The sequence below is a fragment of the Dasypus novemcinctus genome, chromosome 4 (assembly GCF_030445035.2).
Source record: "Dasypus novemcinctus isolate mDasNov1 chromosome 4, mDasNov1.1.hap2, whole genome shotgun sequence".
NCBI lineage: Eukaryota > Metazoa > Chordata > Mammalia > Cingulata > Dasypodidae > Dasypus > Dasypus novemcinctus.
The window spans coordinates 79,011,225-79,035,601 of record NC_080676.1 but is presented as its reverse complement, the minus strand read 5'-3'; the positions used below and the strand labels follow the sequence as shown (position 1 = coordinate 79,035,601).

The window sequence follows — 24,377 nt, the reverse complement described above, 5'->3', positions numbered from 1 at the left end:
CTCCAGGCACCAGGCCTCTTGAGCCACTCCCAACCTACCTCCTTGGTAATCATACAAAGCTACTGCTGAGGTCCCAGTGGCCCCAGCTCCAACTGGGCAGCCTGGTGATCCTGTATAAGAAATATAAATATCATCTTACCAAAATGGAGAAGTCAGAGACAGATATTGCTGTGCAATGGGGGAATTCCTCTTCCTCTCCACCAGAGCTGAACAAATTCAGAAACTGCTTCCTCCCTACCACTTACCAGCTTGGGTAGAGGGAAAAGGGGGTTCCTCAGGCTCAAGGACATCCTCATAATCCCCTTCTGAGCCATCATTCTGCTCATCCCTGTTCATGACCCCAACATCCTCATAATCATTCTCAGGCTCAGGCTCAGGCTCAGGCTTAGGCTCAGGCTCAGGCTCTGCTTCATAGACTGGCTCTGCTTCATAGACCGGCTCTTCCTCTGGCTGGAAGCCTTCCAAAGTCCTGGGGGGTAGTGCCGGGGGCTCCTCATTGTCCTGAGAAGAGACAGTATGGAACAGGATGACTTCCACCCACCAGGAGCTTCCTCTCCAAAACCTCTAAGTCGGGAACTGCTAAGACCTTACCTTTCACCACCCAACCATTTTTACACTTTACTCTTGTAATGGCCCCTACAAGAGAACCCAGCTCATCATCCCTCTTCATTCTTCAAACTCCTCCCGTATCCACATACTCAAAACACCAACCAAGAAATGATAGGAAGGAAACAAAAGAGGAATGAGGTGAGGGAAATAGAAAGCCAATCAGATTCCTTGGCAGACCAGGAAAATTTAAAGCAGAGGACAGTGTTGCAAATACCACAGCTAGGATGACCAACTGTCACAGTTTTCCCAAGACTAAGGGGTTTCCCAGGGTACAGGACTTTCAGTTTTAAGAATAGACATTATATATTCTGCTATAACCCATTGAATGGACTGGGGGAGGGTGTAAACTACAATGTAAACTCTTATCCATGCGGTGTAGCAGTGCTCCAAAACGTATTCACCAAATACAGTGAATGTGCCACACCGATGAAGGAGGTTGTCGATGTGGGAGGAGCGGGGGTGGGGGGGTGGGGGGGTATATGGGAACCTCTTATTTTTTTTAATATAACATTTTTTGTGATCTATGTATCTTTTTTAAAAAAAGAGACAATTTAAAAAGAAAATTTGCTACAAAAATAAATTATTAGTTAATTAAAAAGTCATTGATTATACACTTAGGATAGAATAGCCAGACACAACAGCTATGTATAGTGGGGGAAGCATAGAGAGATTGAGAGGAGAGGAATTTTCTTGTTTGTCTGTTTTTTAAATTATTATAGAAATAATGAAAATTCTCTAATAATGATTGAAGTCATGAATGCACAACTATGTGATTATACTCAATACTACTGATTATTCACTTTGGATAAATTGTATGTTTTATTAATATGTATCACTAAAATTGATTTGTTAAAAAAAAATAGGACAGCCTGAGGCAAACTAAGATGGTCGGTTAGCCTACACAGCTCACCTTCCTTAACACGAGAAGACGGGAGGGTGGGAGGTGGTAGGGAAAAGAGAATCTGTGCGGCTCTGCTTACCGGGTAACTCTGCCTCACGGGCAGGGAGGGCACTGGAAGTTCCCTGCTGGCTCTCACAGGCTCAGGCTCTGATACTGCATGACTCCCTGCTGGAGGCCAGTCCTGTGGAGAACAAAACATCTCTCCAGTAGAAAGCCTCCATCTTACCTCTTCTACTTTTCCCTTATCTGGAATACTCTCTCCAGCTCTCTGCCAATCCAAATCCACCTCATCCCTCAAAATGGACTCTAACCTAAAGTGGTGGCTCCTTTTTCTTAGTTCCTGCAGCAATGACTGGATGCATTGGCTAGTGGCCTGTCTTCTGTTGAACTATGTATATCTTATTTTTTTCTAATCTTCTGATATATGAGGTACAATTATTAATACATATTCAGACTGAAAGTTCCCTAAAGACAGGAACGGCAGTTAAAGACTAACATGGAGCATGGTAGGGGATGAGATAGGATTTGCCTCATTTTCTGGCAATGATTTAGACCCCGTAGGCTCCTGTCTGAGTGTAGATCTCAGAGGGCCAAGCAATCACCTCTGAGGAGATTTTCTTGGGCATTGGGGTTGGCACCACTGGCTCCTCCACAGTCACTGTGGGCTGCTGAGCCTCACGGCTCTTCAGCACAGTCTTTCGCTCCTGTTGTTGCCTCGCCATCTGCTGTGCCTTTTCCTCTTCCTCTTGTTTCCTCTTATCCTCAGCCATGGATTCAAATTTTGCCTTCAGCCCACGGGCACCACTAGAAGCTGCAGACACAGACAAGAAGAATTAGGATTGTTATGGGTAGGGAGGGGCACTTAAAGGAGTAAAAGGAATCAGTTAAATATCTAAGGGAAGAGAACATGGAGAGTGAACTCCAGGAGGGGACGGTAAAGAGGTATTGATGGAGGAGTTAGAGAATTATAGGAGGATGGTATGGCCCTGAAGCCTAGATCTCTATAAAACCAGGCCATGCTATCTCAGATCCTTGTCCTTTCTAAATATAAACCCCTAACCAGCATCCTTCTTTGCCCACATTCCTTAAATCTGCATGCCCTCTGACCAACATCTACTTTCTACCTCTCCATCCCAAACTCCCACCCTGATCCATGCTTCCCAAACATTTCCCCCTTTCTCCCTGTATCCTGTCCCCAATTCCTTCCCCAGTGTTATTCTACCTTACCCTGTTTTTTCCAAGAGAGAGAATCTGGGGATATGAGGGTAAAGGTCACTTCTTCCTCAACTAATCTTGGTAGTAAAAGGCAAGAAAGAAATAGTCTGGAAACCAGAAAGAATGAGAAGGGAGAGGAGGCTGAAGAGCATAGAGAGAGGGGAGCATTAAGACTCACCAGCCTCTATGGGTGTTGTCTTCTTATAAGCTGTGGTTGGGGCCTCCATTTCATTGAAACCAACAGCGCTCTGAAGGTAGGAGAAGAGTATTGGGGTGGGGGTGGGGGTTGTGGCAGTGACCCAGCAGGCACTCTTGGGGGTTGTGGCTATTGGAGTAGGTAGCCCTAATTATATGATGTTCAATAGTTGGATAGGGTATTCTAGTACTGTTATTTTGTGGTAGAGAGAAGGGTAAAGAGCTTCTGAACTGGTGAGTTCAGTTCATTTGCAAGTTCAGTATATCTAGAATCTCATGTCTCCAAGCCAATTGTCTAGAATGTACTAGGATCCCTGGCCAATGCATGGAAAGGAACTGGTGTAGGTTTGGGCAGTAACAAAAGACCATACTGACTGGGTTAAGCAACACCAAGCAATCAATGAAAATTCAAATATAATATCATCTTTATCTGGGTTCTGTCTGTATCTCTGCCCTTCTCTACCTCCTCCAATCTCAGTTAAAGCCAAGGCTTGCTTCAGAAGACATCAAGCTCATTAGGTACAGAGGACAGTCAATGGGAATGCAGGACTCCAGGAGCACAGGCTCAGGGGACCTCATACCACTTTTCTCCAGCTCTGCCTCTCACCCACTCTTCTCTGCCCACTTCAGGTACAGTGTAGGGAACTCTTCTCAAGATGTTGGTGTTCTGGTGCTTTACCTTATCAACTCGGTCTTCCTGGATCCCATACTGGCCACCAAAGCCCTTAGCATAATCTGCAGAACAGAAAGTTCTGAGAGTCATAACAGGAGATTAAAATGCTGTGAATGAGTTGAGAAGAAGTAGTAGGAAAAAAAAACTAGAAGCCAGGAATGTGGAGGACAGATAGATATGTGAGGAAGTGGAGATTCCAAAGATAGAGGCATGGATGGAAAGAAAGGGAAAAAATGGGGAGAAAAAAGTTGAGAGGGGAGTAGATGTGGCTCAAGCGGTTGAGCACCTGTTTCCCATGTGGGAGGTCCTGGGTTCATCACCAGTGCCTTCTAAAAACAAAACAAGAGAGGTGGACTTGGCCCAGTGGTTAGGGCGTCTGTCTATCACATGGGAGGTCCGCGGTTCAAACCCCGGGCCTCCTTGACCCATGTGGAGCTGGCCCATGTGCAGTGCTGATGTGTGCAAGGAGTGCCCTGCCACGCAGGGGTGTCCCCTGCGTAGGGGAGCCCCACGCTCAAGAAGTGTGCTCCGTAAGGAGAACCGCCCACTGCGAAAGAAAGTGCAGCCTGCCTAAGAATGGCGCCGCCCACACGGAGAGATGACACAACAAGATGATGCAACAAAAAGAAACACAGATTCCCGTGCCGCTAACAACAGAAGCTGATAAAGAAGAAGACGCAGCAAATAGACACAGAGAACAGACAACCGGGGTGGGGAGGAAGGGGAGAGAAATAAATGAATAAATCTTTTAAAAAAATAAATAAATAAAAATAAAAACAAAACAAAACAAAAATGAAAAAACCAACTCAAGGGAGCTAATATGGCTCAGTGGTTGAGTGATTGGGCTCCAGTTTTCCACATACAAGGTCTCAGGTTCAATCCCAGCCCTGGTACTTAAAAAAAAAACTGAGAAAGAATGGAAGAAAGATGGAGAAGGGTAACATAAAAAGAGAGAAGTAACAAGGAAGGAGAAGGTAAATGAAGACATTAGGAAAACTATTCAAAGGAGAGCCCTCTAGCATCCCTTGTATGTCCCAGAGAAGGTTTCTTGTCTTCTATGAAGAACAGGGGCTTCTAAAAACCACAGCCTAACCACCATTTTGCTTCTGCCCTCCCTGCCTGTTTTCATCTCTTCTCCCCAATCCAACTCACCTCTCTGGGAATCATGTTTCTCCGTCTCTCCCTTATAGTCATATCCCAGGGCTGCTTTGTCCTGTTTATCCTTCTCCACTCCATAACGGCCACCAAAGCCCCGGGAATAATCTGTGGTTGAAGGAACAGTCATAAAGGCCCAATTAACCCTCCTCTTTGACCTCTCTCCTCTGCCTGCTCCTAGTCCCGATGTTTTCTTCTTGGTCTCCCCAACCCAAATACACTTACTCGTCACCTCATCACATCTATTGCACTTCTACCCCTTTGTTTTCTGGGGCCCCTGGGTCAGCCCCATGCAATGAACTTCCTCCTCCCCAACCCGACTCACCTTTCTGGGACTCATGTTTCTCCGTCTCTCCCTTGTAGTCATATCCCAGGGCTGCCTTGTCCTGTTTATCCTTTTCTACTCCATAGCGGCCACCAAAGCCCCGGGAGTAATCTGTGGTTGAAGGACAGTCAGGAGAACTCAATTACCCCCACTCTTTGGCCTCCCTCCTTGCTTCTAATCCTGATATTTTCCTCTTTACTTCTCTTGGTTTCCAATCCACACACTTACTCTTCATGTTATTACATCTATTGCACATCCACCCTCTGTCTTCTGAGGTCCCTGGGTCAGCCTCATGCCACTCTATGACCTTCCTCCTCCCCAACCCCAACTCACCTCTCTGGGACTCATGTTTCTCCGTCTCTCCCTTGTAGTCATATCCCAGGGCTGCCTTATCTTGTTTATCCTTCTCCACTCCATAGCGGCCACCAAAGCCCCGGGAGTAATCTGTGGTTGAAGAAACATTCAGGAGAGCTGAATTACATCCCCCTCCCACCTTTGACCTCCCTCCTCTGCCTGTTCCTAATCCTGATGTTTTCCTGTTTACTCCTCTTGGTCTCCCCAACCCACATACACTTACTCATCACCTCATCACATCTATTGCACTTCTAACCCTTTGTTTTCTGGGGCCCCTGGGTCAGCCCCATGCAATGACCTCCCTCCTCCCCAACCCCAACTCACCTCTCTGGGACTCATGTTTCTCCGTCTCTCCCTTGTAGTCATATCCCAGGGCTGCCTTATCTTGTTTATCCTTCTCCACTCCATACCGGCCACCAAAGCCCCGGGAGTAATCTGTGGTTGAAGGACAATCAGGAGAGCTCAATTGCATCCCCCTCCCACCTTTGGCCTCCCTTCTCTGCCCTGCTCCTAATCCTGATGTTTTCCTTTTTACTCCTCTTGGTCTTCCCAACTCACACACTTACTCATCACCTCATCACATCTATTGCACTTCTACCCCTCTGTTTTCTGGGGCCTCTGGGTCAGCCCCATGCCACTCTATGCCCTTCATCCTCACCAACCCCAACTCACCTTTCTGGGACTCATGTTTCTCTGTTTCTCCCTTGTAGTCATATCCCAGGGCTGCCTTATCCCGTTTATCCTTCTCCACTCCATAACGACCACCAAAGCCTCGGGAGTAGTCTATGGTTGAAGGAACAGTCATGAGAGCCCACTCTCAGCTACTAGGAGAGTGTTGGAGAAGAGAGAAGTCAGAGGAATGGGTGCAGGGTGACAGGGGGCTGGAAAGAAAGCAAGGTTTGAATCCAGATGAATTAAAATGAAATGGTGTCCTTTTGTATGCTTTAGTTCAATATTGCTCATTCTTTCCTTTTTCATCACTCCTTACTCACTTTCATCCCAAGATGAGAAAATCATTTCAATTTTCTCCCTATTCCAAGGAAGGAGCAAGTATAGAAAATGTGGGAAGCAACTTCAAGAAAAAGGGCAGAGGAATCTGAAATGGATGCCTATGCCTACACCCATATAAATACATAGAAATGTCAACTAACTATAACAATCTTTTCTCTTTTTTCAATATAAAACTCAAAAGAAAAAAGAAAGAAAAATCCCTGGATCTAGAAACAAAGAGATGAATCAAAGCAGTATGTATGAAGGTAATTATGAGTTGACACCATAGAGACTCCAAGGGTATTTTAGTCCCAGATTTAATTCCTATAGGGTAGCAGCTACAGTTTGGGGTCCTAATTTCAAAATAAGGACAGGATAGGAAACAGGAATGAGGCCTTGCTCACTCCTATAAAGAGTTCTAGAAAAAGCCTACTCAGTCATCCAGGGAAAAGGTGAGTTGGCATCTATTCTGTTCAGCATTTGATAAGGGGTAAATTTACCTATGAGAGTTGGAAACTTCAAGTACAATTCCTACCCTTGAGTGTGGAATATAAATACCAGTTTGACACTACTTACGTGACGTAAGAATTCTAAGCTGAGAAATTAATTTAAACACTAATCCAGGAAAATATATACCCTGAAAGGAGCAAGCAAAATAAAGATGGCAGGAATATGAGACAAAGTAAATCTCATACAAAGTGCATTATAAGAGATAAGAGGGACATACCAGAATAATAAAAAAGCTATTCATCAGCACTATGAATGCCTTCATCAGGAATATGTAGGCTGGTATTAACCTATTAACAGAATCAAAATTCACAAAGCAAAACCTGACAGAACTAAAAGGAGAAATAGACAAAAGTACAATAATAAAAGAAATTTTTAACACCCTTCTCCTAAGAATTTATGGACCATACAGACAAAAAACAATGAATAAAATTACAGAAGATCTAAACAACACTATCAACCAGTAAGCCCTAACCACAGAACATCTATAGAACGCCACATCCAAAATTGCAGAGTACACATTCTTTCATGCACATAGAATATTTACCAATATAGACTGTATGCTGTTCAGTACAATAAGTCTTAATACATTTCAAAAGATTGAAATATTAGAGATCATGTTCTCTGATCACAACAGAATTGAATTAGAAATTAATAACAATAAAAAATCTAGAAAATCCCCACCAGTGCTTGGAAAATAACTAGTACACTTCTAAATAGCTGATGGATCAGAGAAGAAATCACAAGAGAAATGAGAAATATTTTTAACTGAATGAAAATAAAAGCACAAAATAACATTTGTGAATGCAGCAAAAGCAGCGTTAGAGGGAAATTATAGTTTTAAGTGCCCGCAATAGAAAAGAAAGACTTAAAACCAATTAGTTAAGTTTCTACTTTATTAAGTTAAAAATGGAGGAAAAAACAAAACCCACATTAAGTACAAAGAAAAAGTAATAGAGATAAAAACAGAAATCTTAAAAAAAATAAAATAAAATAACAGGAACAACCAGATAAAAAAGAAAACTAACAAAGCCAAAAGTTAGATATTTGAAAAGAATAGTAAAGTTGATAAACCTCTAGCAAGAACAATAAATTTAAAAAGAGAAAAACATAAATCAGCAATGTCAGAAATGAAAGTAGGTAAATTACTACTGGTTCCACAGATATCAAAAAGAAAATAAGGGAATACTATAAAAGAATTTATGCCAATAAATATTCTGACATAGATAAAATGAATAAATTCTTTGAAAAGTACAACATACCATAACTAACAAAAGAAAAAAATCAAAAGACTAATTTAGTCTTATATTTACTCCAGAAATTGAGTTCATAATGGAAAAAAGCCATAAGGAAAAAGCAGTCCACTACAATGAAAACCCCTAGAACTCCACTAGAAGTAAAGGTTAAAGTTTTTTTATGGGACACCCTCTTAACCAAGGACACGTGAAATTCCTATGAAGCAAATACCCCTCTCCTTTACTGAAATAAGCTCATGTGCAAAATTACAAACGATCAAGGAAATAAATTACAATGAGGGAAAGCAGATTAACCAAACAGAAGAATTGGCACCCCAAGAACTGCAAACAACATAATAAAAAAGAAATGATAAAATAAATATGTTTAAAATAATGAAAAGTTTAAAGAAGGGGAAAAAAGCATAATGAAAGCATAAAACAAAAAGAATCAGCAGATTTTCAGAAGAACCAAGGGAAACTTCCAGAAATGAGAATATTTGAATGAAAGTTAAAAAGTTTAATTGAAAATTTAAACAATAAACACAGCCAAAGGAAGAATTAATGAACTTAACATAGATACAAGGGCATTATTCAGAAAGCAGCACAGGGAGATAAAGAGATGGAAATAGAGAAAGGAAGTTAAGCGATATGGAGGAAGAATGAAAAGATTTAGTATGCATCTAATAGGAGTTCCAGAAGAAGGATAAAAGGGGAGAGGAGAGACACTATCTGAAGGGAAAATGCCCGAGTACTTTCCATAGTTAAAGAGTCACGTCTCAGGTTGAAAAGGAGCATTAAGTCTCACGTTAGATAATAAAATTAGATCTAATACTGAGACACATCCTGATGATATTGCAGAATATCAGACACAAGCAGGATATCTTAAAAAAAACTAATAAATAAGACATGTTACCTACAATGGAAAGATGATCATACTGATACAAGATATGTCAGAGATGATGAAGTACTACCTTCAAAGTGATGGAGGGAAAATAATAATGAAAAATAGGGCAAAATAAAGATATTTTTCAGACAAAGACTGGGAGTTCTTTCATATACTCTCACTGAAAGACTTACTAAAGGATGTACTTTAGAAAAATGGATATTAATCCCAGAGGAAATAATGAGATACAATGAACAATGATGAGTCAGGAAATTGGTAAATATGTGGTCAATTTAAATAAACATCACTAAGTAATAATAATGATTAATTTTTATGGGATTTATAAAAGATAGAACCAAAAATACTGGACAATAATAATGATTGTTAGTAAGAATGTAGCTAAAATAGGCTACATTTCCTTTATCACACAGGAAGGAGAAAGTGATCAATTTTAAACTTAAGTCAAAGATGCATGTTAAAACTTAATGATAACCTCCAAATGTTAAGGAGTAGAATGCAATAGTCTCAGTCCGCTAGAGGGAAAACAGGGACTAAGGAAAAAGTGACCAGTTTCATAGAAAGCAATAAAGGAGGGTGGGGAGAAACAAGTACAGGCTTAGATTTAAAAAAAGATAGTGGGGGCAGTGTTGGATCACAGAACTAAAGGGAGCTGATGACAGCTCTTGGGAGAGGAACTCTGAGCAGTTTAGCAGGTTAGTCAGATTGTTGATGCTGGAGTTGAGTCCTTGCCTTTCTGAGATGTATGTTTCTCCACTTCTCCTTTGTAATCAAAGCCAACTGCTGACTACAGAGAAAAGGAGAGAGAATTGGTTAAAGAATCAGCACTGTCAGTTTCTTCCCCTCTACGCCTTACCTTTATTCCCAGCTCAGCCCCAGACATTAGTTTCCAGGGGCTCAGGGCAGATTATGGGTGTTCAATGTAGAAACAGATTGTACTCTGACAAACTGCTGTGGAGGGCTTGTGCTACAGAGCAATGACCATGGGCTCTGGACCCAGGAGTTCTAGAGGCAAACTCTACCTCCCCTATTTATTGTTTGACTTTAGGCATGTCCCTTAATATTAGAAGGCATTAATCTCTTCAAATCTCTTCAACTGTAAAATAGGATAAATAATCCCTTCCCACTCTATGAGAACTAAAAGGTATGTAAAGTGTGATAAATTAGCACTTTTCTTCCTACCTAACTCTCATAAAACTGAGATCATAGGTAGAAAAGTACTTTGTAAACTAAAAAGCACTATTACATGTATGGGATCTTGTACCTCATTCATTATCCTTTCCCTTTTCTCCTTCATTATTACTCAGCAGTAGAAACACAGAGATATAGATTTTGATGGGATGGGAGGCAACAAAGGAGAGTCTGGATCCTGGCTGACTCCAGAACTGGATATGTTGGCTGATCCCTAACATCAGCTCAAAAATTATTGGTTTCTAAGTGAGTCCAGGTTTTGCACCTTACAAGCTAATTAGTGTGTATTGTTCCTTGGTTTATATGACCATTAGTGCCTTTAAAAATTGCCTTCTGCCCTTTCCTTTCCTTTATTGCATGTTTTGAACTTTTTCTATTCTTTTTCCTTTTTTCCCTTTAATACAAACAAATAACATACCAGCATTTCGCTTTTGGGACGGGGCCTACCTAATTAGCAGCTACTGGGGAAAAGGAATCTCAGACAGCTGTGACTTAAATGTTCTCCCTCTTTCTCTCTCTGTGGCTGCAGGGGAAGAAATACCATTCTGTGCCATAAAAATGGGTACAAGGAATCTGATCTAATAATGTATGGGACTGAGAACATCAAAGAGTATTAATCTGACACTCCTGTCCAATACATTATCCTGTAATCATATTGCCCTTTTTTTTCTGTCTTAAAAATTGCTTTTTTGAACAAAGTACTCTAAAATACCCAAACTTCAGAGACTGATGATAAATCCTGTGAAAAGCAACCTTTACCTTCTTAAACCATTGTAATCCCAATTGGTTGTATTACCCACTTATTTCCTACCCTGGTGATAATATTTAATTGATATCTCTGTATTCCTGAAAGGCATTAGTATTCATGAGGTCAGGCCAAGATGGGAACTTTGGAAATCCCCTCCTTTGTCATGCATACAGGTATAATAAAAACCCATGGCTTAAAGATTCCTTGTTCAAACAGAGAATTTGAACATCATTGTCTCATTTAAGTTAAGGCCTTTCAGCTCAGTAGGTGGCCTCCAACAATCAAGGAACTTGCTGAGGAAGGTCAAAGGAGCTGACCTCAAGATGGGGCTGGACCCTCCCAGCATCCACTGTCCCCTCCTTCCCGAGGGGAATCGCTGGTCCACTTTCAAGTGTGAGTTTTGCTGAGTCCAGCATGATTTGATGTGGTGTGTGTGGGGAGAGAGTTGTCACTCACTTTGTCTGCCCTGTCCTTCTCAACTCCATATTTGCCCCCAAAGCCTCTGGCAGCATCGGTCTGAGAAGAGTGCTTCTCCAGCTCAGCCACATACTCATGGCCCACAGCGCTCTGAGAAAATCAAGAACAGAGTGAATGACAAGATAAAAATGGCAATGAGAAAAACAGGAAACTACAGAGATGGGATGGGATGTAAAGATTTAAGAAATTCTATTCTGGGTCAGCCTCTAGCTTCTGACAGTGGTGCCAAAACATATGATGATGAGAGAGAACAAGGTGACTTTTTCTGAAGACTTGAACATCCCTAATTCTTCTTTAATACTATTAGGAATCCATCATTCAGGAAACTCTGATAGGATGAACTGGGAGTCAGAAGAATAGAGACAGCTTTTAAATATGAAACAAAAAGAAAGTCTAAATTAAGGGTTTTGTGCAGAAAGATAGAGATGAGGGTAGGAAAGGCAGAGAGGGGACACCAAAGGGAACTGACCGGATACCATACTGGGGAGTGAATATTTCACAAAAACGGCCACCTGCTTTTGTTCTAGATCTGTGTGGCGACCAAAGTTTAGAAGTGCCACCTGAGCCCTGATATTTAACAGGGACTGACTTCATACTAAAGAGGACTGGTAGGCAATACCAGGAGAAGCCCAAGATAGTGAATAAATCCTTTCTATTCTCCCCCGCTCATCACTTCACCTACCCATTTAGTTTTCTCTTTGGTTTTGAAATGTATTCCTCTACTAATATTTAAATATGGATGTTTTAGTAACCTGGTAATTGAGTAATAGTTCAAAACAAATAATGATACCATCTTGCAGAGTCTCAATTAAGAAGAAATTAGAAAGCTTCTCCTTTCCCCTTTAATTCCAAACCCATGCTGGGAGAAACAACACTAGTATAGAGATTGATGTGAAGCACTGCCCTATGTCAGCTCCTAGAAATTCATTGTGCAGTATTTGGGGATCTATCTATGTAAGTCAAGGTCACCAGCTTTGTTGAATTTAAGAATGAAGGAATGCTCCTTATCTACAATATTTTACTTTTTTCCCCTAGGAATTTTGTAAGTAAATACAATGCCTATACTATAATTTTGCACAATGACAAAACACTTCTTGATGGGAACTAAAGACTATCAGTAGATTGGTCTGCTGTACTCAGAGATAATAAAATATTTTTTCCTATGGGAATATAACTCTATCCCTGAGATTAGGAAAGTCAATGGAAAATATGATTCAATATACAAGCATTCTTTCATGATACTTTTTTGGTATCTTATGGATAAAGGATAAAAGGAAAATCAATATTCATATTTGGGGGAGAATCTAATGGATAAATTCACATAAATATTTTTCATACTTACATGTGATATATACCAAAGAGCACTAAATACATAGTAAAGAGAAAGAGAAGTTGCAAAGTAGACATAATACACAAACATTTAAAAGCAGTAAACAATTTGAAAACATGTTCTCCCCCTTTTCGATTTTCACCTTCTCTCTGCTCAAAGATTTATAGGGTAGTTGGGGCTAAATTAGGCCAGCCCTTCTAAATTCTTGCTTTACCTTTTTTTGCCATCTTTATTTAGTTAAGATCAGAAAAACATCGATAGAAATAATATGTGAGCACTCAATTCTGGAGCCTAAACAAATACTGAAAGTTTGAGCAAATTTTAAACCATAAAACCAAGTCAAGCTATCTTTTTTTAACCTCTCCCTTTCAACTCACTTTGTCCATTCGGTCTCGTTCCACCCCAAACCGGCCTCCATATCCATGGGATGATTTAGGCCCTGATTCCATCTCTTTCTTCTTGAGAACATCATGCTCCTCTGACACTTTGCTCCTTAGCTGATGGATGCTGGAAGTAATCACAAGACAGAGAGTCATCTGGCACAGAGTAGTCATTGACCCTTCAGAAAAATGGAGCTCCTGAAGTCAGTTCTGTTGGTTTTAGTAATAACCTGAGCCCCCAAATAAATCAGTGATGGGTCTCGCTGTAAGAGATCAGAATGGCTCTGCATATCATGGCCTGATTAAAGCTCTCCATAAGCCAATGCTATTCCCTTTGGCCTGTTACTTTGCTCCCTAAAATAACCTCTGATCTTCAGACCCATTCTTCACATTCCTAAGTATTAGAGGACACTGATACCTATATTATATTATAGTAATTGAAAAATTACTTTCTTCTCTGTATGAATTTGCTTTCTAGAAATGAGGTGATCTGTCTCAATAAAAAATATCCATACCTGTTGATCCACACATTCTAGTCATGGGAATGCACCCCAAGGAAATAATTTTAAATATGGCAAAGCTTAATGTATAGTGATATTCAGGGAAACACTGTTTATAATAGCAAGAAGCAAGCAACTATCTATATGGCCAGTAATTGGGGAATAAAGTTAAGCAAACAACATTACCTTTGAGTGGTTTTATAGGCAGTCGTTTAAAACTTATTATAAAAAATATAGCATTGGGGAAAAGTGTACACTAGCAAATTGTATAATTTCCTGTTGTGAATTAATTCCCTCCCCTTCAAAAGCCTGTTAATTCCTGAGAGAACTAATAACTAGTGAAAACTAATATAATGTACTGTAATCATTAATTGCTGTAACACTTTAGTGTTCAAATAACCTTGATTTGGGATACCTTTACCTATGAGAGAGAGTGACACCAAAAGGAAGCGTTCTCTTTCTTCACACTCACTTCCATCTTTACTGTAAAGGTGACTGCAACACTCAGGAGGGTAGAGAGACACCTCTGTGATCCTGCATGGCCTGAGGAAATGCAGTTGTCGCACTGTGTATAGTACCAGCACCAGCACGTAGCAATTGGGACAGATATTAGGACACATTAAGGATCCCTTGGGATTCTTAGAAATACTTGGGCAAGAGAACCTTAAATAAAAATTTGATTTCCTGCAGCAAATAATGGAAGTTTAGTGTATTGAGATAGTAATGTTAATGAGGCTTCATCAATATTCCTCAGGTGGGAAAACTGGACACATTGGTTATGGTAGAATGGCCTTCTCACAGTGGGAATTCTCCTCTTTCGTGGAAACATAGATCCACCTGGTGGCCTTGTAGGATAAACCTGCTAAAAGGCTTTTTAAAAAGTCTTCTCAAATGTAGCCACAGTTAATTTTAGAAGGCTGGCTTTGACCCAGATGAAATTAAGCTAAGTACTGGAAGAACACTCTGTTCTGTTCCCAAACCTGCTCTGAACCCTCTGGCAGCAGTGAAATGAGAGCCCATGTTGCTAGTTCATCACTGCCAACTATTTAGAATTGTGTTTCAGGGTCAGTAAAAGCTATTGGTTCCAAGAACATGTAAATGACTATACAATCTACCCTCATTGAAGTATTCAGATAAAGAATGAAGTAAATGAGCCAAATGTTAATTTAGACGAGAAAAATTTGCAAAGCTTTGATGAGCCCAATTACATGGGTCATAACAATATTAGAGTTGAAACAAGTTTTAAAAAGGGACTAGAAAATGAGATTCAGGAATGTCCACTTAATGGATGACAGCAAGGCCAGTCAGGGGATTTTGCTGATTGTGATATAATTCAAATGAAATTCTTATCAAATTCTTTAGGATATAACTGAAGCTATTCTAAATAAGTTCTGGTTATATCAGTCCTTCATTCAATAAATATTAATAGAGCAACTTTTGAATGCCAGGTATTGGTAAGCTCTGAGGATACAAAGATGATTAACATATGGAATTAGTTGTCAGTTAGATGTAATAGACTGAAAATGAAAAAAAATTACAATTCAATGTGCTAAAGAGACAAACTTAAGAAATTTTTGACACATTAACAATTCTCAGAAACATTTTAAAATACTGTGGGATTAAAAAAGCAATGTAGTTTATGGGAATCAAACAAAATCCAGGACCTCAAAGATCATCTGAGAGAAAGGATAGATCTTATGTGTTTATCACAAAATTAAAAGCATGAAAGTGAGTGACTCAGATTAAAATATCTTTATTCACACCAAATGACATGATCATGCATGTAGAAAACCTAAAGAATCGACAAACTAAAACCTACTAGCACTATTAAGTGCTTTGGCAAGGTCATAGAATATAAGGTCACAATATAAAAATCAATTTTATTTCTACATTCTAGCTGTGAACATTTGGAAATTGAAATTTAAAAATAAGTAAAATTTACAACTGCATGAAATAAAATGAAATATTTTAGGACAAATTTAATAAAATATGTTTAAGACCCTAATCATTGAAAACATTTCTTTAAAAATTAAAAAAAAACACCTAAATAAATAGGAAATATCCTTGTTCAGGAATTGGAAAACTCATTAATAAGATAACTTCACCCAAAAGGATCTATAGATTCACTGCAATCTCAATCAAAATTCCCAAAGGCATTTCTGTGGGAATTGACTAGCTCATTCTAAAATATATGTGGATATTGTATGATTCAAAAAAAATTTATAGTTCTGTAGTACATTTAACTGAGAAATGTATGTTTTTATTCAACTGTTTTCTTTTTAGTTTTTAATTGTTTATATTTTCAATTATTAAATGTACAAAATAAACTGAGACACACACACAAAATAATAAAATATATGTGGAGAGGCAAAGTCCTAGAATAGTGAACTTTTTTCAAAAAATGAAGAACAAAGTGGAGGACTTTCTGATTTTAAGACATCATAAAGTTATAATAATCAGTACAGTGTGGTATTGGTGTCAGGGTAAACATATAGATTAATGGAACTAAATAAGAGATCAGAAATAGACCTGCATGTGTATGGGCAAAGATACCAGGTAAATCAATGGGGAAGAGATAATCTTTTAATGGTATTGGAACAACTAAATAACCATCTGGAAAAACTGGAAAAAATGAATCTTAATCTTTACCTCACAACATTTACAGATGTTAACTTGAAATGGATTACTGACCTAAATAGAAAATCTAAAGCAATGAAAGTTTGGGGAAAAATACAGGAGAAAATCTTCACAACTTTGGGGTAAGAAAAGTTTTCTTAGATACAGAAAGCACTAACCATAAAAATTTTTTAATAGATTAAACCTCATCGGAATTAAAAACTTCTACTCTTTGAAAGGTACCATTAATGAAATGAAAAGGCAAATTGCACTCAAAAGAAATATTTGGAAAACACGTACCTGACAAATGACTTGTATCCAGAATATACAAAGAACTCTTACAACTCAATAAAGGGAAGACAAAAAACCAACTTTAAAAGTGAGAAAAATATTTGAACAGACACTTGAAAAAGAAGACATAAGATACATGAATGGCACATAAAAAAGATGCTCAATAAAATTAGTTAGACAAATACAAATTAAAATCACTATATACCCACTAGAGTGGCTAAAATGAAAAAAAAACATTGATAATACCAAGTGTTTACAAAGATATGGAGCAACTGAAACCCATATATGAATGGTAGGAATGAAAAATGGGAAACACCCCTTGGAAAACAATTTGATAATTTCTTGTAAAGTTAAATACATACTTATTATATGTATATGATCCAGCAATTGTTCCTAGGTATTTCCCAAGAGAAATAAACATATATGTCAACAAAAAGATTTGTACACAAGTCTTTATGTCAGTTTTATTTGTAATAGACAATTCAAATGTCCATGAATGGGTAATAGATAAACCAAACTATGGTATATCTAGATAATGACATACGACTCAACAATAGAAAGGAACAAAACACTGATACACATAGCACTATGGAAAGGTCCCAAAAACATTACGTTGAGTGAAAGAAGCCAGACACAAAAAAGTACACTTTGTATGGACATGATAATATTATATTTCTTAAACACAGAAGTAATGTGATAAACTGATTAAGTATTCAGCCTATGGAGTGAGACTGAGCTGAATAAATTACTGTTTGCATGTCCTTGGACAAATTGCTAAACATCAGAGTGTCTGTTTACTTTTCTGTAAAATCAGAACAGCATTATTATTTATGATATAGGGTTGCTTTGAAGATTAAATGTGACGGTGTAAAGCACTTAGCATTTTGTACAGTATGTAATAAGAACTTAATAAATGTTAGCTATTATTCTTTTGTTATATCCATGGTTCTTCACAGTACCCGTGTGAGGTAAATAGGGCTGGTACTATTATCTCCAGTCACCATGGGGAAATAGAGACAGAGTGGTAAAATCATTCTTTTCAGTATCCTGAGCCCTTTTATAGAAGACTTGGGACCAACCAATCCATGGATATCCAGATTTCCATTTCATTCCTCTTGGCACTACACTATTCTTCATTTCCTCTTGGTATAAAAGGTCAGGGCACAAGAAAGCGGACAAGGCCACTTAGGCAGGTATCCTACAGTTATAGTTCAGTAAGGATTTAATCTAAGACCAGGCATGTTTCAGGAAGTACTGGAGCAGTGCAACTCAAAGTGTGGTCTACAAGCCTATTTCTGTTCCACAATAAAATAAGAAAAGTGGAGAGTAAGAATTCAGAAACTTCATAGCAATTTGACGTAGTAATTTTATGTCCATTGAAATTAAAAATAAAAATTGTGCTTGTATTTTCTCTTTTTTCTTTTCATTTATTTTTGTAGCAATTCTATTTTATTTTATTTTATAAAAGTTTCGGTCTAGGAAAGATTTGGTTGGGGGTGGGGTGAGAGAAAAGGAAACAAGTTCTATCTTAGCATAATAAGAATCTTTGAGTGGTCAAAGGGAAATACACCAAGGAGAATGATTGAGCAAGAGTGGTGAGAAGGAGAAAAGAACACGTTCTTAAAAACCAGACAGTTCCCAGGAAACTTCCTGGTCCAGGATTCTTATATACAATAGTTGAGGGATGGAGGAGCTCATTTGAGCTACTCACTGAACCACCAAACCACTGCCAATACTAAATTTATTCAAGACAGAGCTAAAAAGAGACTGCATTGTGGGGGAGGGTAGTGAGATTAGAGAGAACCACAGTCACTTCCTTTTCCTGCTTCGAGTCATCTCAGCGCTGCAGCTACTGTTCTCTTCTCCAAGTTTCCCTCAGTTCAAAGGACCTTAGTGATGCCCACCTGACCTTAGAGAGTGGCTTAGCCTGTACTAACCAGAGAGAGTCCCAGAATATTATTAACTTAATAGTAGAGGTCTTTCTGATTCAGGTAGAAAACTGAAAATCAGAAGGAAAGTTGACTTGCCCAAGGACATTTGGCTAGTTAATAGCAGAGACTGGATTTTATACCTTGCTAGACTGGGTAAATGAGAGTAGCCTTCTGTGTGAATATCATCATCATTTATTCTATTAGATGAAGCATCCAGTTAGATTAACAAGGGCCACTAAGTTATACAAAGACAGGAGTACCAGTCAGAGTGATCTATAGACTGGAGTTGTGCAACACAGCAGTCCTGGTAAACACCACTTAGGAAGAAGGAAACTGTCATCTGTTTACATGTTTATGTTATATTTTTAGGAAGGTGATTTCATTAGTCTATTTTAACAGGAAATAGAAAAATATATAATTGAGCTACTAATAAGCATTAAGTACTATGCTAGACATTGACATATGCTACCTCATTGAATTCTAACAATAAATCTTTCGGGTAGTTATTATTATTCCCATTTGATAAATAAAGAAGCTGAGGTTCAGAGAGGTTATGTGTTTAACACACAGTTAGTAGGAGCAGAACTGGGAATTGAATCGAAACCTATCTGATACCCAAGCTCCAACCCTTTCCGTAAGATCATGGGAGTATTGGCCTAGATCTGGAAGTCTTCCTTAAAATGTTCTTTTCCTACTATGTGTGAGACAGGCCCTGGGAGAAGAAATGGAGAAGGAGCGTTTGTGGTCTCATCCTAGTAGTTCCGGGATACTGGAGAGGCTGGGAGGCCTTACTCAGAAGAGGAATGGGAGGTCTTGATTTTTTTTTGGATCTTGGGAGCCACCAGAGGAGCATTAGATATGCCTCCTTTATGGCCTGTCCCATTTTCTGTCTTTCCAACTGCTTCCAGAATTGCTTTGTTTGTTTAATAATAATATTCATAGTATCTACTTAGTATGTTGGATTAAAGAATAATGCACAATATAGAATATTACCAAATTATAAATAAATGTGCCAAGGTTTCAAAGAGTGTCACCCATGCAGCATGGTTATTCACACACACAAATGTAACACACTAATGAAAATGTTGTTAATGAGGAAAAATGTGGGAGGCAGAGGGGGTGGGGTTTATGGGAATCCCCTATATTTTCAGTATAACATTTATTTAATCTAAAAATTATTTACAATAAATTAATTTTAAAAATGAAAGAAAAATCAAAGCAAAACAAAATATAGGAAAAACCAAGGTAAAAATCTGCTGCTAATGAAAGTTAAAATAGAATTTAACACTATTAATTGTTTCAAATTGTGTATAATTGGTTAATTTTTACTTTTACTTTTTGGTCTTGTTATACTGTTTATTGTTTCTACCTTGATAATGATTTTAACATTCTGATACTATCCAAATCAGATAGTGCCAGTTAGATGATCCTAAGTAATCCAACAAAGAGAGGAAGTGATCTCTGAATCTATCCCACAGAAACCTCTGCATCTGTCTGTGAATAAATTCCTTCTTTTTTCTGGTATCAGAATTTTTTTTCTTGGTAAAATGAAGACTGAACTATAATCTTTAAGATCCCTAAACATCATTTCTAAAATGGCCTGATCAACAGGTTATTAAAATGTCACATTTCTTCATATTACCATCATGGCTTCCAATGTTTATCAAGTACCCAAGTACAAATTTGCATTTTAAAAGTCATTCAGAGCATGTATGAGAACTGTGGCAGGCTGGAGTTATGTATCCCAGAAAAACATGTTTTTAATCTTAATCCATTCATGTGGGTGCAAACCCATTGTAAACAGGGCTTCTTGTTGAAGTTCCTTCAGTTAAAGCATGGTCCAACTGAATCAGGATGAGTCCTAATCTGACTACTATTGGTCTTAAAGAGAAAGCCATAGAGGAGAAAGTCATAAGGGAGCATCCAGAAGCTGGAAGTCAATGGAACCTAGAAGGGAAAGGAGACGACAGTACCATGTGCATTGCCACTCGACAGAAAAGCCAAGGAACCCCAAAGATTGACAGCTAGCCAGAAGAAACCTAGCTTGGGAAAGAAGCAAGTTTCTAGCCTCTGAAACTGTGAGCCAATAATTCCTGTTGTTAAGCCAACCCATTGTGTGTTATTTGTTTTAGCAGCCAGGAAACAAAAACAGGATTTTATGCTGTCCTCTTTTGACAGCATCTATTCTGTGTTCTTCACCTTGTCATTTTACTGAACCCATTTTTGCCCAACTGAAATCACACTACGGTCCACCTACACAGTTATATTTATGTGAATAGATAATATAGATAGAGAGATACAACCTCAGCATTAGAACCATTCCTCTCTGAATCCTTCATGCCCAACTAAAAGAAGAGAGGCAGTTTATATAAAAACCCACTTGAGGAAAGAGCAAAGTTGATAGAAAGAAAAGACAGATAATAGGGTGGTGTAGGGGGATAAGAAGAAGGACAAGAGTCAGAAACACACCATGTAACACTTAGGAACACATAGAGATAGATTCAATAAAAACAAGCACAAAGATACATGGACATTTGCTACTTTCCCTCTTTCCTTCCTTCTTCCCCTTGCCACGTCTCTGAGAATGCCATGGGGTCTCTCCATAACCTCTCCCCTCTTGCAGTCCTCTTGGCACCTACTTGATATGCTCTGTGCGTCCAGAGCCCTCGATGGTCTTGGCTCCCCACCGTTGCTCCTTCTCAGAGATGTCATTCTGCAAAGACAACCCTCAGCAATAAGTGATGAGAAGAGATGTGCCACTCTAGAAGGGGCCACAAGACTGGCACACAAGCCCTTCACGGCCTCTTTCAGCAGGGTCTTGATTCAGGCTCCTCTCTCTGTGTACCTCATCCTGACCCCATGTTAAAATTAAACTAGTGAGCTGAGAAACCTCCCTTCCTATTCTGCATCCCTCATACTCTCCCCATCCTTCTTTCCTACAATTCTTCAACCCCCTCAAATTACACATTTGCCCCCAAAACCTGGATTGTAGGCCAGGATTGTGCTGACCTGTTCCTCACCTCCAGCCTAGCCTGTCATAGCCTGATGGTCAAACTGTCAGGCTTCTCCATACCACCTCCTTCCACCCTCAACACCAGCTAACAAGCATGCCCCACTCGTGACAGTCAAGTGCACTACCAGGGACTCCCACCCATGAGAGCTGTCTCAGTCCCAGAACATCCTTGCCAGATGTCCCGCCACCATCCTCTTCATTGTTCAAGCAAAGCTACTTCCAAACTCACCACAAAGTCAGGGTCTGTGTCCCAATCATCACCCTGGGTCTCCACGGAAACAGATATATCGTGCCCCACTACAGACTTCCACATCTGAGGGTGACAGATGAAAATATCAGGAATTAAAAAGAATCAGGAATAGAAAAGAATGCTGGTGTCAAAGAAAAAGGGGCCCCAGTGATTCTTGTCATATTTTTGGGGGAGAGAATAGAAGCTGAGGCAAAGCAGACCAGTTTTAGGAAAGCAGCCTGCCCAGTTAGAGGGGCAGGGGATAGGCTTATCTGAGAGAAATCCATGTGGCATGAATCTGGAGAGAAGTCACTATGGGAGTTGGTAATGCTGAAAAACCTGGGTGTCAGAATTGCTGGGATCGTTCACCTGTGCCTGCCAGGCAAAACTGCTTGGGGTGTTATCTGTGAGATATGCTACAACATCCTGAGAATTATACTGCCATTTCACTCAGGTTTCAACATATGACGCTTCTCACAGTTGTTGAAATAACATTGATCCAGTTTCTGACAAAGTGAGCAATATTTACACTCCTCTCTACAACCGCTTAACTTAATCAACGAGAATTTTGGATCACCCAGTTCAAGTGCTGTCCCACCGAGTCTAGCCACTGGACAACTGCATGAGGTCAGTAGGGGCAGTGAGCTGAAATTCCCACACTCAACAATTTATTGGGAAGCACCCTTAACTGGGAGAACGTCATATTTATTCATCTTTAAAACAGTTCAATTATATTCCTAAGGACAATAATTGGTTCAAACACAAGCATGTGATAATTCCCCTTATTATCAACATTAAGAGGGATTCAATTATCATTACCTAAATAAATATAAAATATTGAGAGGACACTAGTTTGGAGGGGTGCCAATTGGCCATTCTGCTGGGGCAGACCCAGTGGTTTGTGAGCAGGAGGAGGAGCTGCCCAGGTTCCTCTGGATCTTGCTCTGAAGAGGTAACACTAGACAAAGCACATCAGCTCCAGCGCCCACTGAGACTTCCTGGCCCAGTCACCACTTGCCAGCTGGAGACCTTCCTGCCCATCCTTCCCTGCTCAGCCCTCTCATCCCCCTGGAGGCCTCCCCCCACTCCCTGTTGTCCTTTTCACAACCACACCTAGGGCATTCCTGTCTCTGCACCTAGGCCCTCTGACTCTCCTTTCGATTCTCCATTTCTACTGGTGAACTCTCCTCTTCTCCCTCTCTCTGAACAACCCCTTGGAAGCCCCACCCAAGGGGAACTTGGGGTGGGATGGGAAAAGAGATGCACTGATGAGGCAGCCTGACTGTGGGATGAGTCAGAGAGCAGCTCTGCCTCCCTGCCTGGCAACAGTCACGGCATAGACGGGGACTGGTGGACAAGACCCGTAATCCTACCACTTACAACCACCAGTTCTCATGCCCTGGATCCTGGGCTGTGCCGCAACAGCAGCTTAACACAGAAAACTGGAAAAGTGCAGTTTCTAAACCTTCGTGTGCAATAAGTAAGCACAGAGGATGGATGGGTTCACCCTCTTTCCTGCTGTTAGTCCGAGATCTCAATTGACTCTCCCATAAATCTCCCATTTCCCCATTCTTGAAATAATGGGAAGAGTTTCTGATGTAGAGACAATTTAGTATCCTTTACTTACTAACCAGATATGGGGAAGCCAAGAGGTATTATCTAGAGATGGGGACTGGAAATGAAGGTGGATGACCCAGGCATTAGGGGCAAACAAGGCCTCATCACAAGGCTACCTTATAGCATTAATAAATTAAATGGCCTGGGAGTTAGTAGACGCAGAGGATGCCTCAGCCGTGTTACTAAGGCCTTAGTGGAACCATGAGTATAGGGAATCAATTTAGAGGACATATTCATGTGCCAATCACCAGGTAAGGCAATTTACCAGCATTAACCTAAATAAATGGGGGAATATTACTGAGGATCCCCCAGTGGAAAATAAATGTGGGGTTATTCCAGGTAATCTACAAAGCCCCCTTCTCTTCTGACATTCTGGGAATCTGGGATCCTACAGTCACAGAAACTAGCCCCAGCTTTCACTTGGCCTCCCATCAGCACTTGGTTCTCAGCACAAGTGTACATTAGCGAGTACTTTCTGATCATCTACGACATTTCCTATGTGGGTTTTGCCTCCTTGGCTAGATCATATGCTCTTCAAGGACAGAGACTATCTCCTCCTGAGGTCCTCTGCCAACTCAGTCCTTAGGAATAGCAGGCCTTTGAGGGGGCTACAGAAAGCAGAAACCAGGTAGCACTTCACTTGGTTTGGGGTTCTGGATGGCTGCTGAATCATGCTCCCTGGGCTCCAGACCCTCCCTTCTGTTTTCATCCCCAGATGTTCACTCTCCACAGCCACACACACTCTGGTCTTCTGCCCATAAAAGGTTAGAAGCCTGAAGGCAGTGACCTTATACCTCTTCAGAGGAATAAGAGCCAAGTAGGCTCCTCCTACTTCCAACTCCTGCCCTGTGCTTCCCAACTCCCAGCACTGGCCAGCGCACCCACCTCCAAGTGTGTCTGCTCTCAGATCCCCGCTCCTCACGGTGACACCCGGCTCCCTCTCTGGCTGCTGCCACTTCAGACCAAGAATGTCTGAGCTGTTACTTCAGTTCCG

At 40.0% G+C, this 24,377-nt stretch overlaps 1 protein-coding gene across 2 annotated transcripts in view; it reads right to left on the bottom strand.

The window, feature by feature from the left end:
* HCLS1 (hematopoietic cell-specific Lyn substrate 1) overlaps positions 1 to 24,377 on the bottom strand; it is a 27,358-nt gene extending 2,981 nt beyond the window's left edge. The window contains exons 1-17 of one of the 2 annotated variants that reach the window (XM_058295750.2): positions 24,269 to 24,377; positions 21,767 to 21,850; positions 21,164 to 21,237; positions 13,184 to 13,313; positions 11,456 to 11,566; positions 9,793 to 9,847; positions 6,100 to 6,210; positions 5,752 to 5,862; positions 5,407 to 5,517; positions 5,074 to 5,184; positions 4,746 to 4,856; positions 3,600 to 3,655; positions 2,904 to 2,973; positions 2,113 to 2,321; positions 1,590 to 1,691; positions 246 to 501; positions 39 to 110 (exon numbers count right to left, since the gene is read on the bottom strand). In XM_058295750.2, coding sequence (XP_058151733.1) covers positions 39 to 110; positions 246 to 501; positions 1,590 to 1,691; positions 2,113 to 2,321; positions 2,904 to 2,973; positions 3,600 to 3,655; positions 4,746 to 4,856; positions 5,074 to 5,184; positions 5,407 to 5,517; positions 5,752 to 5,862; positions 6,100 to 6,210; positions 9,793 to 9,847; positions 11,456 to 11,566; positions 13,184 to 13,313; positions 21,164 to 21,237; positions 21,767 to 21,850 — 1,774 coding nt within the window. In that variant the 5' untranslated portion in view covers positions 24,269 to 24,377. The remainder of the gene's footprint in view (positions 1 to 38; positions 111 to 245; positions 502 to 1,589; positions 1,692 to 2,112; positions 2,322 to 2,903; positions 2,974 to 3,599; positions 3,656 to 4,745; positions 4,857 to 5,073; positions 5,185 to 5,406; positions 5,518 to 5,751; positions 5,863 to 6,099; positions 6,211 to 9,792; positions 9,848 to 11,455; positions 11,567 to 13,183; positions 13,314 to 21,163; positions 21,238 to 21,766; positions 21,851 to 24,268) is intronic. The other variant, XM_058295751.2, reaches the window with a different exon arrangement.